Here is a 26,990-nt window from a genome sequence, read left to right on the forward strand (position 1 = left end):
TGTGTCTCCTCTCTCTGTCCCACTCCCACTCGTGCAGTGTGCATGTGTCTCTCTCTCAAAAATAAACAAACATTAAAAATAATAATAAAAACAAATAAAAGCGTATAGCACAACTTAGATGGGACAAGGCATTCTCCACTACTACCTTCTGTTCTAATATTGCAACTCAGGTACACAACTACGGCCAGAATTGCAAAAGAAAACAAATCCAGACCAAGCAATCACAAAAATGGAAAGGTACAACCTACCTACAGTGGAGACGGTGGAGCCAGCCTCATCTAGCACATCCACTGATTCTGCCAACTGCAGCTGGATTTTTGGCACAACAGTGAGAATAGCCAGAACATCCAAAGCAAAGCGCACAGTATCATTCCTGGACAGGAAAAACAATTAGTTAAACGGAAACTAGGAGACAGTCAAAACAAAAAAGTTAAACTGAGATACAGAATAGATCAGAACTACTACCTATGTGGCTCTGTCCCTAGCCAAGACATGAAGAGAGCATTTGTAAGTCACCATGACATTACTTTCAAAACAGTGGGGATGGAATTTTCCCCACTGCTAAAATTAAAAACAAAGGATAATCCCTAATGCTGATAAGGATGTATAAGGACAAATGCTCTCAAACTTTTGGTGGGAGTACAAATAGGGCCCTCATTTTGAAAAACAATCTAGAAATAGGAAACAAGATTCTAAAAATGTGCCTAAGCTTTAGCCCAGGAATTTCACCTGGAAGAATTTGTCCTAAGGAAATAATCAGAAATACAAACAAGGGGCGCCTGGGTGGCTCAGTTGGTTGAGCAACCGACTTCGGCTCAGGTCATGATCTCACGGTTCGTGAGTTCGAGCCCTGCGTTGGGCTCTGTGCTGGCAGCTCGGAGCCTGGAGCCTGCTTCGGATTCTGTGTCTCCCTCTCTCTCTGCCCCTCCCCCACTCATGCTCTGTCTCTCTCTGTCTCAGAAATAAATAAACATTAAAATTAAAAAAAAAAAATACAAACAAGCATTTATGTGTTAAGATGTCCATTATCACATCGTTTAAAGTAACAAAAGAATTAGAAAACCTACACAGATAGTAGGAACACATGTGTGTTAAGTTATAGTACACTCATCTGATGAACTATTCTGCAGCTACGGACAGCCCTTCTCAAAGAATTCTAAAGAACAAAGGGAGAGGCTCAAAATACAACATTAATAAAATAGAAAACATAAGATATAAAATTGTAAGTCTGACCATACCAAGTATTGATAAAAAGGCAGAGAAATGAGAATCCCCATATCCTGCTGTTGAGATGAAAATGGTAAAGCAACATCCAATAAAGATGAAATGCAGGCACCCTACAATCCAGCTATATACATCATATCCCCAAAGAGACCCCAAAAGGAGGTATGTGGTATCATTCATTTGATAGCAAAAAAGGAAGTAACAAACACTAAATGTCCATCAATAGGGTAATAAACTAATACAGAAACACGTGAATTCAAATAAATATCAACATATATACATCTCAAAAACACAAGGTTGAAAAAAGCAAGTTGCAAAAGATGCATACAGGATAACATATAATTTAAAAACATACAAAGGAGTATTCTATTATTGCTTATACACACACATGTGTGTGGTATAAAAATATAAATGGAGAGATATACTCCAAATTCAGAAGATTGGTCACTATGGAGAGGCAGAAAAAGGAATTGAGAAAGAAGCAAATAATGCCACCACATGCCAACACTGCATATTGGGTTGTTATGTTAGTCTCTGTACATTTTGTATATTGAATTATTTCATAAAAAGATGAATTTGGTTAAATTCTATGATCTCAATTAGGTATATTTACACACATTATGGAAAAAAGACTAGAGAAATTAACAGTAGCTGAAAATCATTTCCTTCTCTAAGGTTCTGTATATTCTAAACAGAAACAAGTATTTGATTTTTAGAAACAAACTTTTAAAGGACACATTCCCAATATATTTATATTCTCTTAGTAATCAAATATGAATTTGCCACTCAAAAAATGTATTTATAACATTCCTAGTTATCTTCTGAGCTTTCATCATCTTTTCAACAAAGTTCAAGTGAATATAATAATCTACTTTAATACTCTAAAACAGTGGTTCTCAGGGCACCTGCATGGCTTGTTCAGTTAAGGGTCCGACTCTTGATACTGGCTCAGATCATGATCTCACAGTCATGAGATCAAGCCCCACGTTGGGCTCACCACAGAGTGTGGAGCCTGCTTGGGATTCTCTCTCTCTGCCCCTTCCCACTCACACTCTCTTTCTCAAAATAAATATTTAAAACTTAAATAAGTAAATAAAAGTAAAACACAGTTCTCCAAGTGTGGTTAGGGGAACCCAGTGATCTCTGAGACCCTTTCAGAAAGTCCCCTGATATAAAAACTATTTTCAGGGGCGCCTGGGTAGCTCAGTTGGTTAAGCATCCTGGTTTCGGCTCAGGTCATGATCTTGAGGTTCATGGGTTCGAGCCCCATATTGGGCACTACACTGACCATGTGAAGCCTGTGTGGGATCCTCCCTCCCTCTGCCCTCCCTGGCGCACGTGCATGCTTTCTTTTTCTCTCTCTCATAAAATAACCTAAAAAAAATTTTTTTAATTATTTTCATAATAATACCAGGATGTTAGTTTCCTTTCTCACTTTCATTCTCTCACAAGTGGCTACTAGAGCTTTCTGAGGCTATGTCATGTGTGATGTCACAAAAGAGTGAATACAGAAGCAGATTATGAGATATTAGGCAGACATTTAAAAACCTTGCTGAAATCATCTGGTTTTATTCTGGAAACTTTTCATAAAAAATGCTAACGTGTAATGGGGTTAAGATTATTTTTAAGTAAATTCATAAGTATTTTTACATTTACTCAGTTTTACTTTCTAATTGTTAAATATCAACAGATTTAACACAAAAACAAAAGCTCTTTGGGGTTCTCAATTTTTAATACAATAAAAGGGTCCTGAGACCAAAAAGTTTTAAAATGGCTGCTCCAAAAGTTATCTCCCTAGATTTACTATCCTGGCATTTCACAAACAAGCCATATGCACCCTAAATAAGGCAGTCTTGTCTTTATGACAATGAATGGATAGGGAAAGAAGGTAAAGAATCACTCTTCATAAACTTTGTTACTGTCTTCTCTTCAGATTCTATCTTTTCCAAAATATAACTTTCTCTGATATCACGCTCAAGTAGAACCCACCCAAACTCCTGATTCTATCAGCTGTCCTTTTCTGAGCCTCATCCTGCTGTGCCCTGACTGCTTTTAACTAAATTGTGAAAATCATAAAAGCACAAAATACAGTTTTCTGTGAAAGAAGATTATGTGTGGCTGTCAGCCAGTAGAGAGATGTTTAAAGTCTAAGTACCAAAAAAAAATACTGAACTGCAGTCTCAAGACAGGACTTCAAACCCACCTCTGCAGCTGTGTAAATTACAGAACTTCTGTAAGAGCACAGACCTTGATCCCCATCTTTTGTGCAGTATTCATAATCATCAGAACCATATATATAAACAAAAATTCTGTAAATTAAAAATATTATCTTCCGGGGGCGCCTGGGTGGCTCAGTCGGGTTAAGTGTCCAACTCGGCTCAGGTCATGACCTCATGGGTTCGAGCCCCTTATCGGGCTCTGTGATGACAGCTCAGAGCCTGAAGCCTGCTTTGGATTCTGTGTCTTCCTCTCTCCCTGCCCCTCCTCTGCTCATGCTCTGTCTCTCTCTCTCTCTCAAAAATAAAGATTTTTAAAAATTAAGAAAAAATAGATTATCTTCGTAGGGGCACCTGGATGGCTCAGTCAAGCGTCTGACTTCGCCTCAGGTCATGATCTCATGATTTGTGGGTTCGAGGCCCACATCAGGCTCTCTGCTGTCATCACAGAGCCTGCTTTGGATCCTCTCTCTCTCTCCACCACTCCCCCACTAGTGCATGCGCACATGCACACGCACTCTCTCAAAAATAAACATTTAAATTATATACATATGTGTATGTGTGTATATATATACATACGTATATACATATATACGTATATACGTATATACATATATACATATATACATATATACGTATATTATCCTCTTTAATCTACTTTCTCAGATTCACACTCAAAATTTCAATTCAGTTCAACAAATGTTTGCTAAGCATACACTATATACAAACCAATATCACCTTAACCAAAAGGCAGAATCTAACTTCATTTAAAACCTCTCTCTAATCCCACCTTGCATAATAGGTCTTCCAATTGCAGGCAATAGAAATAAGCTGCAACAAGAGTTGAACACAAGAAAGTTTGAGGAAGACTTCAGCTGGTTCCCAATATAGCTGCGCTGGACCATACTCTATCAAAAACTCCATCATTTCCACAATCTGTTCATGAGTATATGAACACGCCTATAAGGAGAGATGCATATTATTAAAGAACTCTATTACCTGCTTGCTACCTTCCTCATCACAGCTCAATAGTCAACAAGTTTTGATAAACCTAAGTAATAATAGCTTTCAAATTTCACAATTGAGTCAATAGCCCACATGTGAAATAATGAATATGTTTAATCTTTTACTTATAATTAGACTCATAATACATTTTGCCCAAAAAAGGTAACAAAATGTTCACAACTTGTTGGTACATATATTTCACAACTTGGAAAAGAAGTACCACATAAAATAACTGGTTTCTTTTCAATTTGTGATTTTTTAAAACACATCTTTATTCCAAAACACATCAAGAAAGTTAAAAAATGATACAGAAGTGGAGTAACAGACGTGCCCTTTCAGAAAAAAAATTCCACACAGAAGGAGGCAGTATATCTAGTACTTTTCATAGAAGAAAGCCCTTTTATACACACTTCAGTTCATCTTTTAGTTTTAATATCCCAGAGAAGTAGCAACTTACAACTAGGAGCAAAACAAGTCCCTGATACATCCATGTTCAAGTATTCTGCCCCTACACAAGGCAAGTATAATCCAACAATGTACATACTGCATAAACTCCATTGATCTCAATGAGCGTTAGGCCCAACAATGTTATAAGAGTTAACTTTTCCTTTTATGGCAAGGTCCTCTCACCTTGTATGGGGGTTGAGGATGGACAAGAATGCCACCCTCAGTCCTCTGAAGTGACTGTTTTACTTGTTCCAATTTAATGGCCAGGTGAGCCTCAAAGTACTTGCGCAAGGCCATGCAGGTATGTTTCCCAGTTTGGCGGCTAGCAAATATTTCATCATCACTCAGAAGTGCACCCTGATCTTCCAAATTTAGAATCTCCAAAGTACTGATCTATTAGGAAAGAGACAAAAAGATGGGGAAAAAGGGAAGGAAGGAAAAAACAGAAAGAAAAAAGTAAAAGGAGGAAAAGGATTACAGTAAACTTTTATGCTCAACAAGACTAACAAACATCAAAGCATATTTGTCTATAAAAGATGTTAAGAGTTGCCATATATAAGCAAAACATTAAACAGTTACTGAAAAATTACATAGCTTGTAATCATGTTGAAAGACATTCAGGCACAAAACCACTGCTTTAAGAAAGATCAAGATTATCAACACAATTCCCCCTATGAGATTAGTATATTCAAGGCAAGTCTACAATGGCAGAGTCCTCTAACCGCTTAAGAGAAGTAAAAGACTTCATTCACAAAAAATGATAGCAAAATTCTTCTAGTCAAAAGCTGTTTCTTGGGGAGCCTGGCTGGCTCACTTGGTGGAGCAAGTGATTCTTGATCTCAGGGTTGTCAGTTCGAATCCCACATTAGATGCTGAGATTACTTAAAAATGAAATCTTAAAAAAAAAAAAAAAAAAAAAAGGTTCCTCTCTTCTACACTACTGAAAGGCAGCCAAGACAAGCAAGACCCCTATTCCTCACAAAAAGAAGCCACTGAGAACCTCACCAAATTCACCAGACGACGAAGACCATCATAGCGGTCAAAGAGCTCCAACACAGCCCGGAAGGAGAAGCAAATTGAGAAAAACATGGTAGCATGGCAGCATCCTGAGGCATGAGAACATTCCATTAACCACAGAGTATAGTTCACCACATCAGACAGAACATTGTGGGGATGCATACAAACCTGCAAAAAATAAAACAGTTTTTAAAAATTTCAGGCAAAAGAACCTTCAAAAAGGGATGAAAAATTCACCACTGTAGCTAGCTATCTGTGCAGAATACAATGATCATCACTAATGCAGTCATTCTGAGTTTAAAACTTAAGTTACAAATGAAATTCTGTAACACTCTATTCCAAACTGAAGACCCTAAATTTAGATACTTAAATCTGAGCTATTTACTGAATGCCAAATTTTGCAAATATTTACATCCTCTAATGCTCACAGTGCTCAGTTCCATAGGGTATCAGTTCCCACTTAGAAGGTAAGAGGGTGTCTGAATGGCTTAGTTGGTTAAGCACCCAACTCTTTTTTCTTTGTTTTAGAGAGAGAAAGAGAGAGAGAGAGCAAGCTCAATCAGGGGAGGGACAGAAAGAAAATCCCAAGCAGGCTCTGCACTGCCAGCATGGAGCCCAATGTGGGGCTCAAACCCACAAACGATGAGATCATGACCTGAGCTGAAATCAAGAGTCAGACACTTAACCAACTGAGCCACACAAGTGCCCCATAAGCATCCAATTCTTGATTTTAGCTCAGGTCATGATCTCACAGTAGTGAGACTGAGCCCAGAGATGGCTCTGTGCTGGGTGTGGAGCCTGCCTAAGATTTTGTCTCTCTCTGCCCCTCCCCAGCTCGCATGTTCTGTCTCACTCTCAAAAAATAAAATAAAATAAAAAAGATGAGAAAGAAGCTCAAAGAGATAAGAGACTATCCATGGGTGATAAAAGTGACTTGAACCTTCTGATACTACAGATACTAAAGTCTACAAGTTTGTTATCCACTCACTGATTCGTTTCACATACATTTCGATGTCTCCTATGGATCAAAACGTCTCCTATGGATCAATGAATTCTAAAGTATTCCCCAGGTTTACTTTTTTATCTTAGCCATAATTAATTTTGTATACACACCTACAGATTAAGTTACTATTCTCAAAAGAATACATATCTTTGCATAATGTTGATCACAAAAGGGAAAAAAATTAAAACTAAAACATTATTAACAAATATGCAAAGATGAATCAAGACATAGCCCAAGAAGAATTTACCAACTTCACTCTACCAGAAGAGCCAAAACACACAGAACATTAGAAAAAATATTCCAGGCATGGAAATGATAAGAGCTTCCCTAGGTGTGTCTAGGGACCCACTACTTTTCAAATGTAACTCATTCAAAAATAAAAAATAAAAAAAAATAAAAAATTAAAAAAAAAAAAAATGTAACTCATTCACATTTTTTTTTTTTTTAAATCACTAAATAAACAAGTCTTAACTGGAAAAACAGAAGAACCAGATGGGGAAACTCTGGAGCCCTGAGAACAACGGGAATTATTTTATCTCCACCACACATTATTTGTTAACACATACAAAGCATCATCTGTTTTTATAATAGATTAACTCTAAAACCCAAAATATAACTCCATTAACGACATCTGACAAGAGCCCAAGAACTAATACTAATTCAACAGAAATGGCAAAAACTAAATAAAGCCCCTAGACCTCAATCTACCTTGCTTTTTTTTTTAATTCAAATAGGAGAAAAAACAATCTTTTGTAAACAATTTTACATTTTTAGAATGCTTTGTGAAAGCCATATATTCATCATGTTCTCTAATTCTTTCATTAAAATTATTTTCATTAAAATTTCATTAAAAAACTCCCAACTACTCATTTTTTTCTGTGAAGGTGCTAACAAGTCTCCTCACCAAATCCCATTCCCAAACTCTAAATGGACTGGACTTACTCTTTCCATGGCATCCTGGTTGTAGGACAGGTAATACAAGCACATGGATACACCAGTTGCAGCCATAGAAGGACGAGGAATTTCCAGTAATTTCTGTACTCCACCATGCGCAACAAACTCTGTGGCAAACTTGTTATGGAGCAGGAGAGATGCAAGGTGCTAAACAAAGAGGACACATGTTACTGTGGAAGGATCTAGAATAATCACAAAATCTTTTCACAAAACATTAAATCAAGCTGCTAAATAAAAGGAATCCTCTGAAGTAGACAACCACTCCCTCACAACAGAAATAAAACCAGTACTGCTTAAAGGGAAATAAAAAAACAGAGAAAACCCTCTATGGTATGTGAATTATATCTCAATAAAGCTGGGGGGGGGGGGGGAACCTATTAAGATTTCCTAACATCCCCTTCTAACACCAAAGGTTTTCATAAAGGTGAAAAACAAGAAATGAAAAATACTGCCATAAACAATGACATAGTCCCACAACCATTTTATTATTACATAGCTTCCCTAAAGGATTTTTCTTAACCTTCCCATTTTAATCCTTTAAATATAATCAGCCCTATGTTCTAGTTTTGGCTCAGTCACAGACTTATCATCTAATAAAATACCAAACTCTGTCTTCTTTTTTTTTTTAATTTTTTTTTTAATGTTATTATTTATTTTTGAAGGAGAGAGACAGAGCATGAGCGGGGGAGGAACAGAGAGAGAGGGAGACACAGAACCCAAAGCAGGCTCCAGGCTCTAAGCTGTCAGCACAGAGCCCAATGCGGGGCTCGAACTCACAACCGTGAGATCATGACCTGAGCTGAAGTCAGACACTTAACTGACTGAGCCACCCAGACACCCCAAAATTTTGTATTCTTTTATACTGAACCTCATTATATATAACTCCAAATAACCATCTTCAACAAGTTACCAAACTAGCAAATGTTTGGAACTTATCAGAATGCACTTTAAACAGATCTTTAAAAGCATGTGATCTTTCAAGTTTTGTTAACTTCCTGTTCAGTTCCCACTAGTCTCTCTGGGTAGACCTGGTCTTCTGGGCAATTTTAAAGGCAGGAAGTACAATGCAAGCAGCAGGCTACTTCATGACCTTCAACCCAAGCTAATGTGGACAGGGCCTCGGAAGAACTAGAGCTCCCCCTCGTGTTTCTCGTGCCAAGGTGTCTTCCAGATGGTGAAGCAGGCACAAAGTAGAGACAAAACAGACTGGAAAGTATGTAACTGGATACAAATCTTGCCAGGGTTAATGGCAAAAACAACAGGTATGTACCTTCTTCAGAAGTTCTCTCAACACCCAGATTCAGACTAATCCTCATATGTAATTCAAATCTCTTACCTCTTTACTCTTTTTGTCTGTTATCCAAGTCTGTCCTCCAAGTAGCTAAACCACCTATGGTTCCCTGCCAACCCTTAGAAGATGGCATGTAGTTTTTCTCACGTCCCTACCATAAAGTGGCAGTTCCACTGCCAGGATAGGTAGAAGAGAAAAGAGAGTAATAAGCAGGTTCAACCTTACCAATACAAAGCCTATAACCTAGATCACTTTGCTCATGTAAGCAAAGATTCTACTTTCTCTCTTTATATTGTATCTCCGTATAAGGTCTGGTTCTTCAAATGACTACATTTTAACCCATTTTTATTTTAACTTCAACACCTATCCCCCCTCTCCTATACAACTGAACCTTCCTTTTGAACAAAGGAGTACATATCTTTCTACATTATTTCCCTGTAAGAAAGATCTCTTGCCAACTTTTCCCTGTTCACCCTTATTTCATTTTCTTTAATCCCCTATGACTCTGCATGGAAACAGCTGAATAACAATATCCATTATAATTCCTCATACATAACCTATGGAAATAGCAACTGCCCAAATCCCCTCTTCCACTATCTCCTGGTTCAGGACAGGACGCTGCATCTGAAAGCAAGACCTTTGGACTAGAGAGAACTCTGACCTCTAGCTGCATTCCACTGTTGAAAGTATAATGAATTTACACACACACACACACACACACACACACACACACACACACTACATCCACACACAGGGATATGTTATACAGGGTATGTCTGACCTCCTCCAAGTTTAAAATTTCTGGCATCTGAAAGGCAACTTTCCTCACCTCCATTTCATTTCAATATACTCTGGAACTCTGCTGTCCAATGCAGTAATCATTGGCCACACGAGACTAAGATAAAAAATTCAATGCCTCAGTGACACTAGCTACATTTTAAGTGCTCATACAGCTAGTAGCCACTGTATTGAAAAGCAGAGACATAGAAAATTTCCACCATTACTAAAACTTTTTTTTAATTTTTTTCATGTTTATTTTTGAGACACACACACACACACACACACACACACACACACACACACACACACAGTATGAGTGGGGGAGGGGCAAAGAGCGAGGGTGACACAGAATCTGAAGCAGGCTCCTGGCTCTGAGCTGTCAGCACAGAACCTGACACGGGGCTCGAACTCACAAGCTGTGAGATCAAGACCTGAGCTGAAGTCGGATGCTTAACCGACTGAGCCTCCCAGGCGCCCCTCTACCATTACTGAAACTTCTATTAGATAGCATAGCTCTAGAATATCAAAAATAAAGTTGTTTCTTTCTTTCTTTTTTTTTTTCCTTAAAGTTGTAACTTTAAAGAGCCAGAAAGAGCATCACTTCTTTTTTCAGAGGTCTTTTCTGGAAACATTTCTCAGGAAGAAGACAATACTCCTTCCTTTGTGCCCCATACTTTTTCCACAACATCTATAATATCTAAAAGAAATCATAGGCTTACATGACTGTCTTAAGCAAACTATAAAGATCTGATTTACCTAAAAGTGTAAACATCACAGAAAGGTACTCTGTTCATTAGTTACCTGTTGAGTAGAATTATATGATAGCCACAATGTTATTCATTCAATTTATCTCTCTCCATTCAGATTACTTGAATAAGTATGAATTTCGTGGGCTAGCTAACCTGCCCTCCCCTATTTAGTGCCTCTGCAACTCAGGAAGTCACTTACCTCTACTGAATTTAGGTCTGCCTCTACTTCTTTACTCATTTTCCAATTCACATTTTGTTTACTCTAGATAAGCTAACATCATACGCTATGTAAATGATGAAGAATTCAGAAAAAGTAATGTTGCCTGACAAAGAATATTTAAAAAGTAGGATATAAGGTACTATACACATAGTTTTCCACTCCTATGCAGCAAAAATAACTGAGGCCATCCCCAGATCTAGATCCACTCTCTACCATTCAACCCTGTAGGACAGACTCCTGAATTTCTGTGAAACCACTTGGTAAGTAAGCCTCATCTCTTCTACCGAAATAAGAAATTTTCAATTGTTACTATTTTGACACATCTGGCAATGAAAATGCCCTGAGCAATAAAACTCAGAGATGCTATACACCAAAACACATGGGTACATCCATGTCAATACAACACTCAGTACCTAACATTTTCAAGAATTTTACCCCAAGTGGGGCACCTGGCTGACCCAATCAGTGGAGTACACGACTCCTAACCTCAAGGTTGTGACTTTGAACGCCATGTGAGGTGTACAGATTACTTAAAAAAAAAAAAAAAAAATCTTAAAAAAATTTTTTTACCTTGAGCGCCTCAAATGTAAGCAGGACATCATTAGTCTGTTTCAGGTCAATATAGAACATCATTAATTCCCGTGATCCAAGTTGCATGAATATGGGAAGTAACTGAAATGAAAACAAAAATAAATCTTAACACTGGGTTTATTTTCACATATTTCCTTTTCCATTATGAAGACAAAAGATTTTAAAAAAATGAGGTACCCCCCCCACTCCCTTATAAACATACAAACCCACTTTTATCAAATAGACCTACATCTGAAGTGACCTAAGACTTTACCAGTGGCATAAGACTTCACCAGTTTGAGGCAAAGACTTTTCTGTATTAGAGTAAAAACACCTCAGAGTATAAAATGCTACCTAAAATATCTCAGAAATAAGCACTAGTCCCAAAGTGTGAACAGCATTCTTCCCAATAAGCTTACCTCCTGATATTCTCCTAGGGGGGTCAAATACTGGAGAATGAGTCGCTGCTCAATAGCAGGAGTCATAGGATAAAGAGTATAATTGGTGCCAATCACCCAAGGGGACATTTCTGACCAGCTGCTATTAGATAGCTCAACAAACATACGATCTGGATCAGATGCTGAGAAACCCAACTTCTGCTTGGCTTTCCTAAAACTCTCTCTGTCACCCTGTTTTGCTGACTTGTTTTTCCTCAATCCTCCCTCGTCAGGTTTGGCTGCTGAGTTCACTCTACTACTGGTCTTGTGGCCTGAATCAAGATGAAAGGAAATCTCCATGTCCCCAGAGGCTTCCTCTTGTTCACCATCCACTACATCTACAGCCATGTCGCCATAGTCCATATCCACAGCTTCTTCATCCAGAGGCAAAAGGGGTTCAGAGGAGAGCTTTCGCGGGCTGGGACGCTTGTTTTCCTGCCGCAAAGCCACTTCCTGAAGTTGTAGCTCCCTCAGTCTTCGAAGTACTATTGCCACCTATCAACAGATATTGGAATAAAAGGCCTTATTTCTTCTGCATCTTAATTTAAATGAGTCTTAATAAATAATTCTTATTTCCATTTAAGGAGAAGTAGACCCTCATGCAGTTATTTCAGTATCTGGAAATGGCTAATTCCTACAGCTTAATGAAATAAACAGCTAAAACTCTCATTCCTCATAAAATTTCCCAGAGAACCCAAACCACATTTGCACATCAGACATCATTCATAGCTGATCTATCTGGATCAAGCTGGGCTGGACCATCACACCTGGAGAGGCAGACACTAGACATATTCATGATTTTAAAAAAATGTCCAGGGGCGCCTGGGTGGCTCAGTCGGTTGAGCGACTGACTTCGGCTCAGGTCATGATCTCACGGTTTGTGAGTTCAAGCCCTACGTCGGGCTCTGTGCTGAGAGCTCAGAGCCTGGAGCCTGCTTGGGATTCTGTGTCTCCCTCTCTCTGTCCCTCCCCCACTCATGCTCTCTCTCTGTCTCAGAAATAAACATTAAAAAAAAAAAGTCTGAAAACAGGAAGGCTTCTCAAACTTATATCTGTTGTAAATGCATTGTTAGATATTGCCATCTACATAATTATACAATCTATTTTTCAAGTTCACTACTTTTTCATGTTTTAAGTACTTATTTTATTTTTTATTTATTTTTGAGAGAGAAAGGGTGCAAGCAGGGGAGGGGCAGACAGAGCGGGAGACACAGAATCTGAAGCAGGCTCCAGGCTCTGAGCTGTTAGCACAGAGCCTGATGTGGGGCTCTAACCCATGGAACATGAGATCAGGACCTGAGCCAAAGTCAGACACTCAACCAAAGGCACCCCTTAAGTACTTATTTTTTGAGCCAACACTAAAATATAGCATTATGCTTAGTTTAAAAAAAAAAAAAAGAAAGAAATTATGCCTGCAATTTACTTCAAACTACATAAAAAAAAAAGGATGGTGGATGAAATAAAAGAAAAGGTGGATGGATGGATGGGTATGCACGGGTATAGTAAAATGTTCACAAACAATTTAAGTGGTATGTACACAGCTGTTCTCTGTAAAATTCTATTTTGCTGTATGTTTGAAAATTTTCATAATCCAAATGTTGGGATATGATCCTTGATAAGATGAAAAATGGCTATTTTCAAGTTAAAAAAAGTAAAATCAAAACTATTATGAAAAGTAATTTTGAGGGGTGCCTGGGTGGCTCAGTCAGTTAAGCGTCCAACTCTTGATCTTGGCTCAGGTCATGATCTCACAGTCTGTGAGATCAAGCCCCGCATCGGGCTCTGCACAGACAGCACAGAGCCCACATGGGATTCTCTCTCTCCCTCTCTGCCCCTCCCCAGCTCGCTCTTTCTCTCAGAATACACAGACTTTAAAAAAAAAAAAGTTATCTTGAAATGTCAAAATTATAGCTATATTCCAGTACCATATAATGAATAAGATCTACCTTTTCGAGTTCAGGTAGTAAGGAAAGAACTTGTGAATACTCTCCCACCTTATACAAAAAGTAATTCTAACATAGTCCTTACCAGCTGTGAATTCTCATCTCTATAGTTGGCAGCAATGTCTTGATTCTCCATAGCACCTCCTAACAGTCCAGTAGAATACGTCCTCAATGGCTGATCAGCCTCTCGGGCCCATTTGAAAAGATTCTCAACAATTCCCTCCTATAGTAAAGGAAATTAAATAGTACAATTCAGCAAAGACCATTTTCATAATTAAAGACATAAGCAAAGATTTTAGTCTTATGAAAGAATCTCTTAATAAGATATTTCAATGCTGCTCATAAATTTAAAAATGCAAGTAAAGTGTCTAAGTGGATTAAAGTGTCTGTACATCTGTGAAATAGATTCCTATCTAGCCACTGAAATTCAAGCTAAAGATCAATAATCACATAACAGTCTTACCTTAGATGTTTGAGACCCAAAATATTCCATGACCAAGTGGGAAGCACTAAAACTTCTATATTCTTTGAAGTTCACAATGCACAATTAACATCACTAATGAGAAGTCATCCATCAAAGTACTTAACACCACATATCCCAAACTCATTTTTCATTAGTTTTTTTTATGAAATAGTACACATAAACATGCATACTCCAGGGGCAACTGAGTGGCTCAGTCAGTTAAGCACCTGACTTCAGCTCAGGTCATGATCTCATGGTTTGTGGATTTGAGTCCCGCATTGGGCTCTGTGCTGATAGCTCAGAGCCTGGAGCCTGCTTTGGATTCTGTGTCTCCCTCTCTCTCTGCTCCTTCTCGCCACGCTCTCTCTCTCTCTCAAAAATAAACGTTAAAAACAATTTTTTAATTAAAAAAACATGTATAGTCCAATCAAAGAAAATGAAAATCACCCACGATCTACTTGAGATCTTCCATGTGTTCTTCCTTATACCACCTGTGTCCTCTCTTCCCAAAAGGTACCCATGTTACTAAATTTTAACAATTTTCTCATTAAACTTGTTAAAGTTATATGCTTTGAACTATATAAACCACATGATACTGCATTTTTCTGCAAGTTATTATTCACCATTATGTTCTTTACATTCACCTATATTATTACATGTAATTGTCACAAATAGCATTCAACATAAGACAGACTTTAGACACAATTACTTATTAACTTCTATCAACCTTACGTGATTAGGTAAGTATTTACTGAAAAGGAAACTGAGTCACAATAAGGTTAAGTAACATAAGTGAAAGAGCTGGGGTCTGATCCCAGGCAGTTGACCTCCAGATGTTCTTCACCTCCGTATTTTGCCGCTATTTTGTTGGCTTAAAAACCACAACTCTGTGAGTCTGAGCCCCACAAGAGGGCTCTGTGCTGACAGCTCAGAGTCTGGAGCCTGCTTCAGATTCTGTGTCTCCCTCTCTCTCTGCCCCTCCCCTACTCGTGCTCTCACTCTCAAAAATAAACATAAAAAAAAAAAATCTTTAAATAAAAAACTAAAAAAAAAAAAACAGAAAAAAAACAACTATTTTTGTGCAAGCCTATCCATAGCTATCCACAGAGCAGACATCTAGGATCAGAACTACTAAATCAGGGGGCACCTGGGTGGCTGAGTCAGTTAAGCATCTGACTCCAGCTCAGGTCATGATCTCACAGTTCGTGAGTTCGAACACCAAGTGCTAACAGCACAGAACCTGCAGCCTGCTTCAGATTCTATGTCTCCCTCTCTCTCTGCCCCTCCCCTGCTTGCACTGTCTCTCTCTCTCTCTCTCTCTCTCTCTCAAAAGTAAATAAACATTAAAAAAAAAATAAACTACTAAACAGGGGCGCCTGAGTGGCTCAGTTGGGTAAGTGTCCAACTTTGGCTCAGGTCATGATCTCACAGTCTATGAGTTCGAGCCCCGCATCAAGCTATCTACTGTCAGCACAGAGGCAGTTTCGAATCCTCTATCCTCCTCTATCTCTGCCCCTCCCTCACATGCGCACACTCTTTCTCAAAAATAATTAAAAAAAAAAAAAAAAAAAAAACTGCATCATGGATGTAGGATATGTGCATGCTCAACTTTACCAGAGAATGCCAGGCTATTTTCCAAAGTGACTGCAACAATTCACATTTCCACCAACAGTGAATACTTTTTTTCTACATCTCTGTCAACACTTGACCACAGTCATACTTTTCACCTTCTGTAGTCTGGTGGGTATAAAAACAGCACTGCATATAATTTGAATTCATCATTATTAATGAGGTTCAGCATTTTTTCATTCCTGTTGACCATTTAGGCTTCCATTTCTGTGAAATACACAGCTTTTACAAGTGTTTTATGATAAACACAAGCTCATAATTTTTATGTAATCATACTTAACAGTATTTTCTTTTAAATTTTGTGCATTTTGTATCTTAAATTCTTCCCTAAGGTCATGGAGTCATTATCCCATATATTTCTAAACATTTTAACCTCTTTTCAAAAAATTAACACTCTGGGGGCGCCTGGGTGGCGCAGTCGGTTAAGCGTCCGGCTTCAGCCAGGTCACGATCTCGCGGTCCGTGAGTTCGAGCCCCGCGTCAGGCTCTGGGCTGATGGCTCGGAGCCTGGAGCCTGTTTCCGATTCTGTGTCTCCCTCTCTCTCTGCCCCTCCCCCGTTCATGCTCTGTCTCTCTCTGTCCCAAAATAAATAAAAAACGTTGAAAAAAAAAAATTAAAAAAAAAAAAAATTAACACTCTGAAAAACACATGCTGAGAAATTTTGTTTTAAAATATTGACATGAGGGGTTCCTGGGTGACTCAATCCGTTGAGCTTCAACTTCGGCTGAGGTCATGATCCCACAGTTGGTGAGTTCAAGACCCGTGTCCAGCTCTGTGCTGACAGCTCAGAACCTGGAGACTGCTTCAGATTCTGTGTCTCCCTCTCTCTCTCTGCCCCTCCCCTGTTCATTCTCTCTCTCTCTCAAAAAAAAAAAAAAAATTAATGAAAACATTAAAAAATTTTTTCAAAAAAATATATTGACATGAGAAGTGCCTAGGTGGCTCAGTCGGTTAAGTGTCTGACTCTTTGTTTCAGCTCAGATCATGGTATCACGGTTCTATCTTCAGCTGTGTCTAAACTTCACTCTAATTCATCTACTATATTTTTAAATTCAATAACTGTAAACTTTATACACACTAGCTCTCTGTTTCCTTTCCCAAATGGCCATTTTTCTCCCATGGTCTTGGACTTTTGTTAAGAATTTAGATTCTTTTTTTTTTTTTTTTTTTTTTTTTTTACATATCCAATAATTTTGAACCTTTTAAACCATTCTTAAGTGTACAATTCAGAGTGATTAAGTACATTTACAATGTTGCATAACCATCACCACTGTTTTTCCAAAACTTATTATCCCAAACAGAAATTCTGTACCCCCACTTTCAATAATAGATAGAACAACCAAACAGAAGATCAGTAAGGAAACATAAGAGTTGAACACTATAAACCAATTACACCTAACAGACACACAGAGAATACTCCACCCAACAAGACCAGAATATACATTCTTCTTAAGTACACATGGATCATTTTCCAGGATAGACCATGTTAAACAACAACAGGGTTAATAAATTAAGAAGAATAAACTCTTACAAAGAATTTTTTCCAATCACATTGAAATTAAATAAGAAATCAACAACCTAAGGAAAACTGGACAATTCATATGTGGAAATTAATACACTTTTAAATAACCCAGGGGTCAAAGAAGTCACAGGGAAATTAGAAATACCTTGAGATGAATGCATACCAAAATTTGTGGGAGGTGTCACAAGCATTGCTAAGAGGGAAATTCATGGCTGCAAACATACATACAATTAAAAAAAAAGATGGATCTCAAATCCCTAATAACCTAACTGTACACTTTAAGGAACTAGAAAAAGAGCAAACAAAACCCAAAGGTAATAGAAGCAAATAATAAAGATTAGAGTGAAGATAAGTAAAACAGCAAATAGAAAAATACAGAAAATGAAACCAAAAGTTGTTTCTTTGAAAAGATCCAACAATATTGACAAATCTTGAACAAGACCCAAAGAAATTTTAAAAATAAAAATAAAAAAGACTCACATTACTCTCAAAACTGAAAGAGAGGAATGCCTGGGTGGCTCAGTCAGTTAGGCATCCAACTCTTAAGTTTCAGCTCAGGTCATGATCTCAAGGTTCAGGAGTTCAAGCCCCACATCAGGCTCTGTGCTGACAGTGTAGAGCCTGCTTGGGATTCTCTCTCTCCCTCTCTCTCTGCTCCTCCCACTCTCTTTCTCTCTCTTCCTCAAAATAAACAAACTTAAAAAACAAATAAAATTTAAAAATACAAACAAAAGTTTGTACCAATCTTACTACCAATCTTGCAGAAATAAAAAAAAACATATAAAACACTATAAACAATTATATACCAACAAAATGAATAACTTAGGTAAGATGACAAAATGGACAAATTCCTAGATACACAATCTACCAAAACTGATTCATAAAGAAAAACTGATTAAGACCTAAGTAGTAAGGAGACTGAATCAGTCATCAAAAATCTCCCAAAATAGAAAAACTCAGGACCAGATGAATTCATTGGTGAATTGTACACTAAACATTTAAAGAATACCAATCTTTCTCAAACTCTTCCAAAAAATAAGGGAACACTTCAAACTCATTCCATTAGGCCAGCGTTATCCTGATGCCAAAGAGACTATAAGAAAACTATAGAACAATATCCCTTATGAATACTGATACAAAAAAACCTCAATAAAATACCACAGCAGCACAGTAAAAGGATTATACACCATGATCAATGAATGGATTTATCCAGGAATGCAAGCATAGTTCAACATACAAAAACCAATCTAGTACACCAAACTACACACAATAAAATGAGTTTGTGAAATTACCGTGAATTAATGGAAAACCATCTGACCATCTCAACTGATACAAAAAGAATCTGCCAAAAATCAACACACTTTCATTAAAATACTTAATAAATTAGGAACAGAAGGAAACCTCCTTAATATCATAAAAGCCAGTTATGGAAAATCCACCCACACTCAACATTATACTCAACAATCAAAAAGACTAACACTTTCTCCCTAACATCAAGAACAAGACAGAGGCGCCTGAGTGGCTCAGCTGATTAAGCATCCGACTTTGACTGAGGTCCATGGGTGTCCAGCTCTGTGCTGACAGCTCAGAGCCTGGAGCCTGCTTCAGATTCTGTCTCCCTCTCTCTCTGCCCTTCCCCTGCTCATGAGCGCACACATGCTCTCTCTCAAAAATAAGCACTAAAAACAATTTTAGGAAAAAAAGAACAAGACAAAGATGTCTGCTTTCACTACTTCTATTCAACACAGTAAGTTCTAGCCAGAACTGGACAAGAAAAAGAAATTAAAGGCATTTATGTTGGAAAAGAAGAAATAAAATTATCTCTATTCACAGATGACATGATATTTTATGTAGAAAACTTCTAAGATTCCACATACAATGTTAGAATAAATGAATTCAACAAAGTTACAGCATACAAAATCAGTTACATTTCTCTTTTTTTTTTAATGTTTATTTTTGAGAGAGCATGAGCAGGGAAGGGGCAGAGAAAGAGGGAGACATAGAATCCAAAGCAGGCTCCAGGCTCTGAGCTGTCAGCACAAAGTCCAACATGGGGCTCGAATACACAAGCCGTGAGATCCCTGAGCCGAAGTCGGACACTCAACTAAATGAGCCACCCAGGTGCCCCATTGGTTGCATTTCTATACACTAGTAATGAAAAATCCAAAAAGAAAACACATCCAGTCATTTAAAAGGGACTTCCTAATATCTTTCAGATATCTGTTCTATTTGATTCTTCTCTTTATTTTTATTGTTAATTCCTAATCCTGAAAAATTATTTCCTGGTGTATTTTGTAATGTTTTTGTGAACTCACTTCACCTGGAAATTGCTGTTCTCTGAAATCCATTATAGCCTGGATTATGAGAGCTTTCCCCAAGAGTAATTTTACATTTGCTTTTGTCAGACACTCAAGGAATATGGTTAGTTCAGGACAATTATTTTGTTGTTAATTTCTTGACTTTGGGGTTCCTATTCATATGGCAGAAATTTCAAACATACACCAAAATAAAGGTTGTGCCCAGAGTGTCTCAGAGATTTATCCTCCCCTACCCCACACACTCACCCCCTGCCATCAGAGTGGAGTCACAGACTGAGAAACCAGTCACCTTCCATGGCAGTAGGCAGATACTTCTCTTTTGCACTGTTTCATTGAAGGTCCTTTGGGAGTACTGGTTTTACACAGGGGTCGAGGTCCCAGTTCCAACTGTTCAGCCAAGGTTTTATCTCCTGTCCTCAACTACCACTTTGTTTTTACAGTTACCTCTGGCACCTAGGGATTTCTCTAAGAGTTTATTGCAATTTACCTGGAATCTGTATGTGCATGCAATAGGAAAGTTTCCAAGTTATCCTGGATAGATCTGGGTCTCCTCCCTTCTTTCTTAAAACCATTTTTTTTCCCTCTCAGCTTCTGAAAGGTCATATATTCATGGTTTTCTTCCTACCTCACAGGATGCTGTGAGGACTAATACATGATGCAAAACAAATGCTTAGCACAGGGCTAGCACTTTATAAATGGTAGCCATCTACCTATTAAATGATCTCATGGACACTTTTTTCATAAAGCACCTATTAACATTTTAGAGGAATCTTAATGTTCCAGAATATAAAATCTGAGAAACACTCACTTACAGATTATACTTTCTGAGACCTCAGTCTCTCTGATTTTATCCCTCCCACCTCCAATAATTTAAGGACAACCTCAAAGAGAAAAACATCAAAACAATACTTAAAAAATAAGTCCCTAGAGGCACCTGGGTGGCTCAGTCCATTAATCATCCAACTTCAGCTCAGGTCATGATCTGGTGGTCCATGGGTTCAAGCCCTGCATCAGGCTCTGTGCTAACAGCTCAGAGCCTGAAGCCTGCTTCGGATTCTGTGTCTCCCCCTCTCTCTCTGCCCCTCCCCTGCTTGCGTTGTCTCTCTCTCAAAAATAAACATTAAAAAAATTTTTTTAATAAAAATTTAAAAACTTTTTTAAAAAAGTCCCTAAAATTCCTGACCTGACTTAACACTGACAAACTTAACCATAGGAAAAACCTAGTACAGGAACACCTTGGTAGCTCAGTGGGTTGAACATTCAACTCTTGATTTTGGCTCAGGTCATGATCCCAGTATCACGGTATCAGGCCCCACATTGGGCTCCACACTGAGCATGGAGCCTGTTTAAGATTCTCTTTCCCTCTCCCTCTGTCTCTCCCCTGCCTGCATGTGTACATGACCTCACATGCGCTCTCTCTTAAAAGAAAAGAAAAACCAGGGCGCCTGGGTGGGTGGCTCAGTCGGTTGAGCATCCAACTTCGGCTCAGGTCATGATCTTCCGTTTCATGAGTTCGAGTCCCACATCGGGCTCTGTGCTGACAGCTCAAAGCCTGGAGCCTGCTTTGGATTCTGTGTCTCCCCCTCTCTCTGCCCCTCCCCTGTGCTTGTGCTGTCTCTCAAAAAAATGAATAAATGTTAAAAAAAAAAAAAAAAAGAAAGAAAAACCTATTACATAAATAATATTAAAGTGCTCAGTTCTGTAACACGCTTAATATAATGAAGAAAACTACAGTCAAATAATTGTAAATAAAATGTAAAGCTATTTCACTATCTCTGAAAGTACAAATAAGCAACTTTTTTTAAAAAATAGTGGCTAAAATAGAATCAATTTAGTGAAATATCAGAATGTATCACACAAAGAGTAAACAATGTTCAAAAAACTTTTTTCATATACTTACTGTATGTACTGGGTTGCAATGTAAAAACATGTTACTACAGTTCACAAAGTTTAAAAAATACTGCTGTAAAGCAGAGTCTGAACCAGAGCTTTGTAAAACACCAGTAGCCCATCTTTCCAAAAATAATGATCTCTAACTCATTAATTTACAAGTTATAATTGTATTTTAAAGTAAAATATTGGTTCACACCAAAAAATTTGCATAGGATACTTCTGAAGGATAAAGATCATCATGTAATCCAACATTAAGGCCTCACAATCTCAAAGAAGTTTGTAATCTGTGCTCTAGGACACTGGATTCAAGGCTATGTTATTTCCTATCTAACATGTGATTTTGCTTTAATAATTCACTTCTCTCACCAGAAATGAGTTATTATGAAACAAATTTTATTACTCAAAAAAATCCCTCAGTGTTTCTGACATCCAAAGGGTATTTACTTCATTCTAAATATACAATGATGCAACTATAAAGAACCAGAGATGACTTTCCTACAATGACAACCAGGACACTTTTACAAAGCACAGTAAAATCATCTATGGTCTTCTACAAATCTTGCATATACAAATACACTGCTATAAATGCTTCATTTGTCATCTTGGTTTTCAAAAGAATGCATATTAAGGGGCAGGTGGATGGCTCAGCTGGTTAAGTGCCCAACTCTTGCTTTCAGCTCAGGTCAATCTCATGGTTTGTGGGATCGAGCTCGAGCCCCACCCCCACCCCCACTCAGGCTCCGTGCTTACAGCTCGGAGACTGCTTGGGATTCTCTCTCTCCCTCTTCCTCTCTGCCCCTCCCCTGGTCACACACATGCTCTCTCTCTCAAAATAAATAAACATTTAATAAAAAATGCATATTAAAATATTTCTGAGAAGTATATAGATGTTTTTGGTCTCCCACAATCATAACTAATTGGAGATTTTTAAAACTTGTCTGTATACAATGTGCAAATCACAACATTAATTACAATGCTATTCTCTAAGATACCTTATGTGATACAATTGCGTAACAATTTCCTTAAAAGTTAAATGATGGGGAACTTGAGTGGCTCAGTCAGTTAAGTGTCCAACTCTTGATCTGCCTCAGGTCATGATCTCACCATTTGTGAATTCAAGCCCCATGTCAGAGTTGTCAGCACAGAGCCTACTTGGGATTCTCTTTCCCTCTCTCTGCCCCTCCCCGCTTGCACACACACTCTCTCAAAAAAAGAAAAATAAACTTTTAAAGAAGTTAAATGAAAATCTATTTCCAGATCTTTCATTTGGTTTCTACATTTAACTACACTAAGACCTCCAGATTGTTTCAGAACATTAAATTTTAATATCTTTGAGAAAAAGAAAATTATGTGACATACCCAATTCACACTGCAAATTCTTAATGCTGAGAACAAAATATCTGTATTACTTCTAAAAACAGAGCAACAAATTTTTGACATTTGAAGTATACACACACACTCACTATCACAGTCACTATCAAATTACCATTTTCTGGTCTTCATAGTACTTATCCTTATTTGAAATTATCAGTTTATTTGTATGTGCCCTCCCAAATACATTATGTGAAATCTTCCATCTTGCTGACAAAAGTATTATCAACACCCACCATAAGACACAGCACAAAACAGATCTTCAAATATTAACAAAATATTAAATACTACCCCCAAAAAATTAAAAATAATAAATACCACAAGAATAGAATGGGTTTCCTCAAAGTAGAAAAGTCCTTCCTCACTAAGGAAGACAACTCATGAAGAATAAGAGTTTGGATAATATCATAAATCCGTTCTAAAACCATACAATCTTAACCAGGGCGCCTGGATGGCTCAGTCAGTTAAGCATCTGGCTTCGGCTCAGGTCATGATGTCACGGTTCATGGGTTCAAGCCACACGTCAGGCTCTGCTGACAGCTCAGTCTGGAGACTGTTACAGATTCTGTGTCTCCCTCTCCCTCTGCCCCTCCCGGACTTGTGTTCTATCTCTCTCAAAATAAACATTAAAAAAAAAATTTGGGGGGTGCCTGAGTGGCTCAGTCGGTTAAGCGTCCGACTTCGGCTCAGGTCACGATCTCACAGTCCGTGAGTTCGAGCCCCGCGTCGGGCTCTGTGCTGACAGCTCAGAGCCTGGAGCCTGCTTCAGATTCTGTGTCTCCCTCTCTCTCTGACTCTCCCCCATTCATGCTCTGTCTCTCTCTGTCTCAAAAATAAATAAACATACAATTTTAATAATTGTATATTATTACATACAATTTGTATATTGTATACAATATACAAATAATATACAATTGTATATTATTATATACAATATAATAATTGTATATTATTAAATAATAATTTAATAAACATACAATTAACATACAATCTTAAGACTTAAGATATACTATAGCACCTAAGCAGTAAGTACTCATGAAAACAATTACTCTTATATTTTTATTGATTTCTTATATTTCTATAACATATTATTGTCATAAAAATGTGTAACAATTATCTTAACAAAGACAAATCAAACAGATCAACATTCAATTTAAAAATAAAATGACTTTTCTTTTTAGTAAGTACCTTTTCTTGAAAGACAACAGCAGTTTCCAGCCCTGGCATGATGTCCAATAGAAGTCTGCAAGCTGCAGTGTTCAAAGGGGGCTCTCGGCTTGTCATCACATATGCATTCACCAGCTGTAAAAAAACAGAGGAATACTTTTCATCTGAAATTCAACCCAGGCAAATTAATGAAGTCTAATAAACTCAATACATTCCCATCACTTCCCTAAGAGGTATTTAAGAAGATTATACCTAACAATTACTAATTAAACCCTTAATTATTATAACCCACTGAGCCATGATGGGATCATATATTTCTTCTGCAGCTTTAATGTCAAATCCTCCCAAAAGAACAAATCAGCAACCACAGAAATTAAAGCTCAAAGAATATCAAGAAGGGGGGCCTGGGTGGCTCAGTCAGTCAGTTAAGCATCTGACTCCTGATTTCAAATCAGGTCATGATCTCATGGTCCTGAGATGGAGGCAATGTCAGGCTCCAAGCTGGGTATGGAGCCTGCTTAAGATTCTCCCTCTCTCCCTCACCCTCTGCCACTCCCCCACTTGGGCACATGCGCTCTCTCTCAAAAAAGAGTATCCAGAAGAAATCACTCCCTATTCTTTTTTTAACCCCTATTCTTACATACACTTTTTCAGAAGGATAAAGCAGGGCAAGACAACCAACCCCCTCCAGATTCTTGACAATAGTTAATGAAAAACTTGAATTTTGTACTTCTACTATAAATACATTTAATATTATATACAAATTATAAACATATATAAATGCGTTAATAAAACTTCCTTCTAGGGGCGCCTGGGTGGCTCAGTCGGTTGAGCGTCCGACTTCAGCTCAGGTCACGATCTCGCGGTCCGCGAGTTCGAGCCCTGCGTCGGGCTCTGGGCTGATGGCTCAGAGCCTGGAGCTTGCTTCCGATTCTGTGTCTCCCTCTCTCTCTGCCCCTCCCCCGTTCATGCTGTGTCTCTCTCTGTCTCAAAAATAAATAAACGTTAATAAAAAAAATTAAAAAAAAAACTTCCTTCTAGTACTCAAATATTATTGAATTTCTACTACTAAGTGGCACTGTATTCCGTGCTGGGTATACAACAGCGAATAAGATGCAGTCCCACCATCAAAGGGTTCATAATCCAACAGAAGTGACAGTTGGAAAAACAAATATCATGAGTATACGATGCTACAGAAGTCTGTAGGAGGTCACACAACCCCTGCAGAGGAATCAGAGAAAGGCTTAGAGGGGGAGGGATTTCAAGCTAGAATGTAAAGGACAAGTAGGAGTAGCTAAGGAAGAGTGGGGAGGAGAGGTGAGACAAAGGGCAAGAATTTAAAATTAAAAAGAACAAAAGCCAGAAAGATTGGGTTTATAAACCGAGGAATTTAAAATTCATCTTGAGGCCAATGGGAAACCACTAATAGATTACAAGCAAGAGGATGCCATGATCACTTTTTGCATTTTAGAAAAATTTCTGGGCTATAAAGTGAAGAATAGGTTGGAAGAGAACAAGACAAGATGAGAAATCAATTAAGAGGTTATTAGGATCACCAAGAGAGAGATGGTAGTGGCTAAACTAAGGTCTGACAACAAGGACATAAAGAAATGGAGGGATTTATGAAGTTAAATGAAAAGGAATGATAAGACCTGTAAGTTTAACTGAATAAGGAACTTGGAAAAATAAAGTTGTCTAGCTGGCTAGACAAGGACATCATTACTGAGCTAGAGAACAAGAGAAACAGACTATACAGCACACAATTAGACAGGTGGAATTCAAGGTGCCTGTGGGGAATATCCAAGTGGGGATATCTAGAGGACAGCTCAACATTTCCAGAGAAGCAGAGAAGAGACACTGGTGATCAAGAAATAAATTGGAGTTAATACAATACAGAAAATAATAGTTAATACAGTACAGATAATAATAATAGTACTTACTGAGCCCTCATGTACCAAGTTCTGTGCTAAGCACTTTTTTTTTTTTTTTTAGCATATGTGCTGCCGAAGCGAGCACGGCACTTTTCATGACTCATTTCATTCAAAGGTTACAAAAATATTTTAAAAGGGAAGATCATCCCTATTTTATAGATTAGGAAAATAAAGCTTGGAGGAAATGAAGTTTGGAGAGGCTTAAGTTGCCTCAAGATCAAACTGTCAGTGAACAGTGAAGTTCCATTTAAACCCAAAACATGGACCCCAAAGCCCATGCTCTCAAGGATCATGCAATTCGGCCTCCAAAAACAAACCTAACAGCTACAACTTACCGAATAATTACTATCTCAGGCCCTGTGAATGCTATATATATTCCCCCCACCTCATTTATTTCTCAACAGCCCTGAGTTAGAGAAGGTACTTTTGTCTCCCTCCACATGCCCAATGCACACACCACAGTATCAGTGCAGAATCATGCCTCATACATACATCACTCTGAGTTTTCTATTCAGAAATTCAAGAAAACGTCTATATTCCCAAACTCAAAATCATCTTGCCCTAGGATGAGTACAGATGCCTTGGGAGTCCTTGCCATATTCAAACAATGAAAATACACACCAAAGAGAAAACACCTTGGCCATGACCAGGACTTTGGTAAGAAAGAAATCCATGACGACTCTTAGCTTGTTGAACCAATACCAAACAAACAAACAAACAAACAAAATCTACCCACACTATTCCCAACTTTGTCAAGACCTCAAGAGAAAACAAACTATTTACAAACAATAAAGGTATAGCATCCACTGATGATAATCTCTGGAGAAAAGTAAGAAGCA

At 38.0% G+C, this 26,990-nt stretch overlaps 1 protein-coding gene across 5 annotated transcripts in view; it reads right to left on the reverse strand.

The window, feature by feature from the left end:
• Positions 1 to 26,990, reverse strand: part of DCAF1 (DDB1 and CUL4 associated factor 1) — a 93,464-nt gene that overhangs the window by 42,037 nt on the left and 24,437 nt on the right. For all 5 annotated transcript variants that reach the window (XM_053896692.1, XM_019416997.2, XM_019416994.2 and 2 more), the window contains 9 exons: positions 24,242 to 24,355; positions 13,942 to 14,079; positions 11,896 to 12,408; positions 11,477 to 11,578; positions 7,855 to 8,013; positions 5,898 to 6,077; positions 5,076 to 5,285; positions 4,231 to 4,400; positions 249 to 373 (listed from right to left, as the gene is read on the reverse strand). In XM_053896692.1, coding sequence (XP_053752667.1) covers positions 249 to 373; positions 4,231 to 4,400; positions 5,076 to 5,285; positions 5,898 to 6,077; positions 7,855 to 8,013; positions 11,477 to 11,578; positions 11,896 to 12,408; positions 13,942 to 14,079; positions 24,242 to 24,355 — 1,711 coding nt within the window. The remainder of the gene's footprint in view (positions 1 to 248; positions 374 to 4,230; positions 4,401 to 5,075; positions 5,286 to 5,897; positions 6,078 to 7,854; positions 8,014 to 11,476; positions 11,579 to 11,895; positions 12,409 to 13,941; positions 14,080 to 24,241; positions 24,356 to 26,990) is intronic.

The sequence above is a fragment of the Panthera pardus genome, unplaced genomic scaffold (genome assembly GCF_024362965.1).
Source record: "Panthera pardus isolate Hobbes unplaced genomic scaffold, ASM2436296v1 HiC_scaffold_8, whole genome shotgun sequence".
NCBI classification, from domain to species: Eukaryota; Metazoa; Chordata; class Mammalia; order Carnivora; family Felidae; genus Panthera; species Panthera pardus.